At 51.3% G+C, this 6,792-nt stretch overlaps 2 protein-coding genes across 2 annotated transcripts; both read right to left on the reverse strand.

Annotated features, from left to right (window-relative positions):
* Positions 1–283: 283 nt before the first annotated feature.
* Positions 284–3,841, reverse strand: EAH_00008220 (hypothetical protein, conserved; the record flags this gene model as incomplete). The annotated part of the gene is made up of 5 exons (XM_013395674.1): positions 284–961; positions 1,937–2,087; positions 2,355–2,394; positions 2,628–3,134; positions 3,754–3,841. The coding sequence occupies 5 exons, from the start codon at positions 3,839–3,841 to the stop codon at positions 284–286; spliced, it is 1,464 nt and encodes a 487-aa protein (XP_013251128.1).
* A 1,235-nt stretch (positions 3,842–5,076) lies between these two features.
* EAH_00008230 (hypothetical protein, conserved) lies at positions 5,077–6,555 on the reverse strand (the record flags this gene model as incomplete). Its single annotated transcript, XM_013395675.1, has 1 exon — positions 5,077–6,555. The coding sequence occupies one exon, from the start codon at positions 6,553–6,555 to the stop codon at positions 5,077–5,079; it is 1,479 nt and encodes a 492-aa protein (XP_013251129.1).
* Between the last annotated feature and the right edge of the window lie 237 nt (positions 6,556–6,792).

The raw sequence follows: 6,792 nt of genomic DNA on the forward strand, positions 1-6,792 counted from the left end.
CAGCAGATCGCTGCGACAGCTGCAATGAGCAACCCCACAGGAGGGGCGCTCAAGCCTCTCAGCGGGACTGGCGGCTCGCCTGCAGCAGCAGCAGCAGCAGCAGCAGCAGCGCCAGCAACAGCAGCAGCAAATTGTCCACCTCAACCCACCGAACAAGGAGGTAGGAGCAGTGAAAAACACAACAGAAGCAGCAACAGTAGAACCAGAGCGCCAGCAAGCACGCTACTGCAGCAGCCAGCAGCAGCAGCAGCAACAGCAGCAGCAGCAGCAGCAGCAGCGGTAGTCAGCTGACCTCCTTGGCCAGGAAGGGAGACTGCTCGGCGTATGTTATAATGATGGGATCAAGGCGAAGTACTGAGGACTTCTCGGTGTCTTGACAGCAGCAGCAGCCTCCCTTCCCTCCTGCTGCTGCTTCTGCTGCTGCAGGGGAAGGGTCTAGCGGCGTCTTGCTGCTGCTTTCCTCAGCCTTTACGCTGCTGCTGCTGTTGCTGCTTCTTGATTCAGCAGCATCACGAGATTCTTGTGGGAGGGAACTTTCTGCTGCAGCGCTGCTGTCGTTGCTGCTGCTGCTGTCTTCGCTGGTGGTCGCACTCGTCGCTGCAGTGCTGCTGCTGCTGCTGTTGCAGCAGCAGCTTTTCACAGGAGAAATTGGCAATCTATGGATTTCTGCGGATAAAGAAAAACGGGGGCGAGAAAGATGAATGCGTCGGTAGCCTGGCGGCGCTTCTTGCTGCTGCTGCTGCTGCTGTTGCTGCACTTCAGCAGCAAACGGATATCGCCACGCTTCTTCTTCGTCCTGCGGTTTCTGCTGCCGCTTCTGTTGCTGTTCCTGCTGCTGCTGCTGCTGCTGCTGGAGCTTTTGCTGCAGCTTCTTGGACGTTGGCGTCAGCTTGTCGGGGTCTGCTAGCGGCTGCAGCTGCGGCATTTCGTGCAAAGAGGAGGAGAGGGGCACATCGATTGCCTGCAGAAGCGAAGGCAGCAGCAGCAAAGGCAGCAGCAGCAAACACACAAGCCCATCAAAAAGAAGCGGTAGCAATGGAGAACAAACTGACACAACTCCCCCCAGATAAACAGCCACACAACTACGTGGCTAGCTAGCCAGCTAGCTAATTGCGCAACGTCGATAGCGACGACAGCAGCAGCAGGAACAGCAGGAGCAACAATCGGAGCAGCAACAGCAACAACCGCTGCAGCAGCAGCTGCAACAACCGCGGCAGCAACAGCAGCATCAGCAACCGCCGCAGCAGCAGAAGCAGCACAAGTCTTCACCTCGTAGTTCGCCAAGTCAGCGGTGCTGTAAACAACAAATGTGTCTCCTTCATTAACTGAGACCTCCTCCCGCAGCAAAGCAATATTCGTGTACCTGAAACACAAACCCTACAACCTGCTGCTGCTGCTGTTGTTGCTGCTGTTGCTGCTGCTGCCGCTGGCACTAGGGGCGCCAGAGTTCAGCAGCAGCGCATCAATATATGCCCAAGGAAAAGAGCAACAGCCGCAGCAACACCGGCAGCAAGAGCAGCAGCTGTAACAGCAACAAGCAGCATAAGCAGCAAGGCAGAGCTGCAGCAGCAGCAAGAACAGCAGCAAGCAAGAGCGGCAGCAGCAGCAACAGCAGCAGGAATATACCAGTGGGTTTCTTCTCCCTTTCTGTGATCGATGGAGAGGCCCTTCAGCAGCTCAATTTCGCAGCACAGCACAAAGCCGGCCAGCTTACCTAAAAGCAAAACGCAGGCAATAATCAGCTAGCTAGCTAGCTAGCTAGCTGGCCGGTTAGGTAGCTACGGTGCCCCTCTAGTTCGGCTCCTCTATGGCTAGCGGGCTGTACGGCTAGCTAGCTGCATGGCCAGCTGCCTGCAAGGCTAGATAGCTGCATGGCTAGCTGGCTGTATGGCTAGCTGTGCGTCGGACCTGGGCGGGTGCATGCGAAGGTGGCAACTCTGTTTTGTAGCATTTGTTTCTGCATGGGTTTTTCAAAGAGAAGTTCCTCTAAAACGGCGAAGTCCTCCGCCAGCAGCAAACTGCTGAAGCGAAGCCCCACAGACTGCAGCAGCACGCGGTTGGGCGACAACACTGTGCGCATGGGAAACCTGAAATGCAGCAACAACGCACATCCACAACTAGCTACCGAGCTAACTACCTAGCTAAACACATAGACCGCTAGCTAGCCAGAAACCGAGCTGGCTAGCGAGGTAGCTGTCTAGCTAGACAGCGTGCTAACGAGCAACCCAGCTAGCTACCTAGACAGCTAACTAGCGAGCGACCAGCGGCAGAAGCAGCAGCAACAGCAGCAATTCGTGTACTTGCTGTGGGGGAAGGGGAGGTGTCGCTCCAGAGGAAATTCGCAGGGCGCGAACCAGGTGCGGCCCGCATACGGAATTGAACGAGAGACGCGGCCTGCAACAACAGCAGCAGCAGCAGCGTCAGACAGCACCAGCAGGCGTAGAAACTCTGTCTAAGAGTAGAAGGAGCAACGGCAGCAGCAGCGACTTCAGCTGCGGTGAATGTCTGTGCGTGCGGCAGTACTAACGCGTTTGGTGCTGCTGCAGCAAACAACAGCCCTTTCCACTGGCACCAGCAGCAGGAACAGCAACAGGAGCAACTGTAGCAGCAACAGCAGTCTGGCTCACCAGTTCTTTTTTGTATGTCAAGGATAACATCAGCAACGCCCTCGTTGCTGCAGATATCCCCAATGATTTCATGAATAAGCAAGTCAAACCCCTTTTCGCTGTCGCTGCTGCTGCTGTTGCTGCTGCAGCTGTTGCTGCTGTTGCTACTGCTGCTGCTGCTGTCGTTGCCGTTGCTGTTGGAGTCGTTGTGCGCGGTCCTTCGCGACTTCGCTGTTGAATTTTTCCCATGTTTCTGCTGCTGCTTCTGCTGTTGCTTCTGCTGCTGTTGTTTCTGCTGCTGTTGCTGCTGTTGCTCTTCCTGCTGCTCCTCCTGCTGCTCTTGCTGCTGCTGCTGCTGCTGCTGCCTGATTCGTTGTCTCGCTTCTGCTGCAATCGCCACCAGGTCTGCTTCTTTAGAATAGAGCGACAAGACCCGGATACGCGAATCGAAGCCAAAGAGACGAACGTAAGAAGAAGCCTCAGCAGCAAACTGGCGAGACACCTCCAGCGCCGTTATGTGCTGCGCACCTGCAGCAGCAGCAACAACATAAAAGCAACCGCAACAGCAAAGGTGCAGCAACAGCACATGCAGTAACAATAAATGTACCAGCAACAAATATAGCAGCAGTAGCAGCACCAGAAAATGAAGCGCCAGCAAATGCAGCATTAGCAAGTGCAGCAGGAGCAATTGCAACAACAGCACAGGCAGCAGCACCAAATGCACCAGAAGCAGCAGCAGCAAGTGCAGCAAGTGCAGTCACAATAAAAACTTGGAGATAAGACGGAATAAAAGAAAATACTTGAGCGAAATAAATAAGAAGAAAGAACAGACAAAGAGAAAAGCACTTCGGATCGCTCCTCCAACATCCTCCACACAAAGCATAGCACGAAAAAGACAGCAAAAAAGACGTAAACAACGAAAAGACTGAATACAGCAGAGGAAATAAAATAAAGACAGGAATTACAAAGAAGCCCGTATCTTACTCCAAGTGACACGGATAATAATGCATTAAGACGAAGAAGAGAGCAGCCGAGATAACAGCTAAATAGAGTAAAGAGAGTAGAGGAGATAAAACAAAAGATAACAGAGCAAACAAGGCTCTACCTGCTCTCGCTGCATTAATAGAAAGGACACAAAGAGGTCCACATCCAATTTCTAGCGCAGACTTTGCATTTTTTGCGAGGCAATCAATGGCTTGGCGATATCGCTGAAGACGGCGAATATCTGCGAGCATCGCTACATGATTCGCTCGCACGAAACGACGTGCAGCTGTAAATGAATTGTTGAATTCACCAGAAGAGCCCGAGCAAGTTACGCATACAACCCTAAGACAAACAACAAGCATCAGGGACACACAGAATAACAATTATTACAATCAATACCCATAGGAATGCAGCAACAGCAATAAAGTTGTTGAATTCACCAGAAGAACCCGAACATGTCAAGTGTCAAGCGTATCACCCTATCAGCAAACATTAAAGAAACAAACACAGAGAATAACAATTGACATAATTAAAAATAATAAACGATTATTATAATAGTACTAATGAAGTGGAGTATCTGTGGAAGAATTGTTGAGGCCACCGAACATATCACGCAAATAACTCTAAAAGGAAACATTAGAAACGCAGACCAAAAAAATTAAATAATTAGAAATAATAAATAATAATAGTAATAGCAATAATAATAAAGCGATGAGGCGCAACAAATGAATCGTTATAAGTGTAGAATATATCTGATCACGGCACGTGAAAACCACCAAAAAAACGAGTTTCTACACTCGCAGCCACAGGGAATAATAACACCAACAAATAAAATAAAAATAAAATAAAATCGTTATAATACAAAAAGATGGAATTATAAACACAGTCAACCACTCCCAATAAAATAAGAGGAACATGAATGCCAGTGCTTGAGTGCAGCATCAGGAATACGAATTTGAATACGTGAATATGAATTTCAGTGCATTTACTGACATCAAAATTTAAACTGAGATATAAATTTAAATTCAAATAATATAATTCGAATGATACCGTAGCTAAACAAACTTGAAATGGGCAGTCACTGAATCTGAATTTATATTTCAGTATTATTTTGAATTTGAATGTGGATTCAAACAAACGAATTTGAATTCAAATAAACGATGAGTAAATTGAAGTCTCAGTTAAAACAACAAAATTTAAGTCTAAATATAAAGAGATCTAAGTTTAAATTAAAAAAAACTGAATTCAAATTTCCCGTGATTTCAACATTTCAGCAAAGCAAAAAAATGTACAAATAATTAAACTAAAAATATCAACTAATTAGTTAATTAATTGATCCTCGTGCACACGCATCGATAAGTTGGCCCAAACGCCTATGACAGCAAAACTCCTCACAACATCTTATATACACATATATGCCCACATGCATACATAAACGTATACAGAAAAAGAAGACGAACGGTTTATAAACAGAGACGAAGAAGGCCTACTTATTAGCGACAAAGGCGTTGAGTTTATCCGCGAGTTTCATTTGTTGTTTTGCAACAACTCCTCGCCTTCCCCTCCCTTGAAAGCCGATATCCTCTTCAAATTGCAGCTGCTTCAAACGTCGATAGAGCTTCTGCTGAATTGCTGCTGCAGTACGTTCGCCGTCTGTCTCGCTGCTGCTGCTGCTGCTGCTGCGGCTGCTGCGGCTGCTCTTCCGCTGCACGCGACGGCGCTTTTCACGGTGCTCTTGCTGCTCCTCCTCCTCCTCTTCCTCCTGCTGCTGCTGCTCCTGCTGCTGCTGCTGCTTCCGCCGCATCTTGTGCCAACGAACCACTGAAGCAGCATGGGCGCAGGTACGCTGTAGAACAGCTTCTTGCTGCTGCTGCTGCTGCTTTTGCCTCTCCTTTGCTGTCGCTCGGCTGCACTCCTCATCGCTGCTGCTGGTGCTGCTGCTGCCTCCATCCGCAGCAGCGTCGGCCTTCCCATCCCGCTGCTGCTGTTGCTGCTGCTGCCCACAGGTAGGCGAAGAGCCGTTCGCACTGTCTTGTGCCTCGCCGTGCTCCTGCTGCTGCTGCTGCTGCGACACCTGGTGCTGCTGCAGACGTCGTGGTGGGGGTTTGCGTCTCCTCAAGGGAACAGCGCCAGGGATTACTCTGCTCCTGTTTCCGCTCAGCTGCTGCTGCTGCTGCGGCTGCTGCGGCTGTTGCGGTGGAACCCAAGATGCTGGGACGCTGCTGCTGCTCCTGCTGTCTCCCACTCCCGCTGCAACAACTCGCTGCTGCTGGTGCAGCAGCTGCAGCAACTGCTGCCGCATGTAGCTAGTGGGTGAGAGAGGAGGAGCAGCGGCTGCTGCTGCTGTGCGCTGCAGCAGCTGCTGCTGCCGTTCTAAAGACAACTTCTGCTGCTCCACCTTCTTTTCAGCCTGCACGATACTGGATAGCTGCTCTGCAACCTGCTGCTGCTGCTGATGCTGCAGCTGCGCAGCCAGCTGCTGCCGCTGGTGATGAAGCTGCTGCAGCAGCAGCGTTTTGCTGCTAATGGCGCACAATAACTGCTCCTGCTCCTCTTGCGGCGTGCCGCCTTGCTGCAACAACCGCTGCAGGACAGCCGGAGCTTGCTGCTGCAGCTGCTGCAACTGCTGCAGCTGCTGCAGCTGTTGCAGCTGCTGCAGCACATGCATTTGCGCTGCCTGTCTGCCAATTATCTGATGGAGTACCTGCTGATCTGCGGACACTGCCGGTTGCCTTTGCTGCTGCTGCTGCTGCTTCTGCTGCAGTGCTTGTATCCATTGCTCAGCTGCCTGCTGCTGTTCTGTCTGCTCTCTAATCCGCTGCAGCAGCTCCTGCATTCGTGCAGGGGACTGCTGCTGCCGTTGCTGCTGCTGCAGCTGCTGCTGGTGCAGCTGCTGCTGCTGCAACTGCTGCTGCTGCAGCTGCTGCTGCTGCAGCTGTTGCAGGAGCAACGACAACCCTTCCATCGTGCTCAATGCAGCAATTGCTGTACAGATGTACCCGCGCGCCCGCTGCGGCTGCGTGCTGCTCGTCAACCTGTTACTGCTATGGCTGTCGCTGCTGTTGCGGTTACATGCGCAGCAGCAGCAGCAGCTACAGTGCCGTGCCGCCGCTGCAGTGTCTCAACATTCAATGTCTCCTTTCGACGCCTGCACATGGCAGCAGCAGCAGCGTCGGGCATCCATTAGCAGCCGTAACGGCAG

Source organism: Eimeria acervulina, genomic scaffold (assembly GCF_000499425.1).
Source record: "Eimeria acervulina Houghton genomic scaffold, Eah_scaff39, whole genome shotgun sequence".
Classification (NCBI taxonomy): domain Eukaryota; phylum Apicomplexa; class Conoidasida; order Eucoccidiorida; family Eimeriidae; genus Eimeria; species Eimeria acervulina.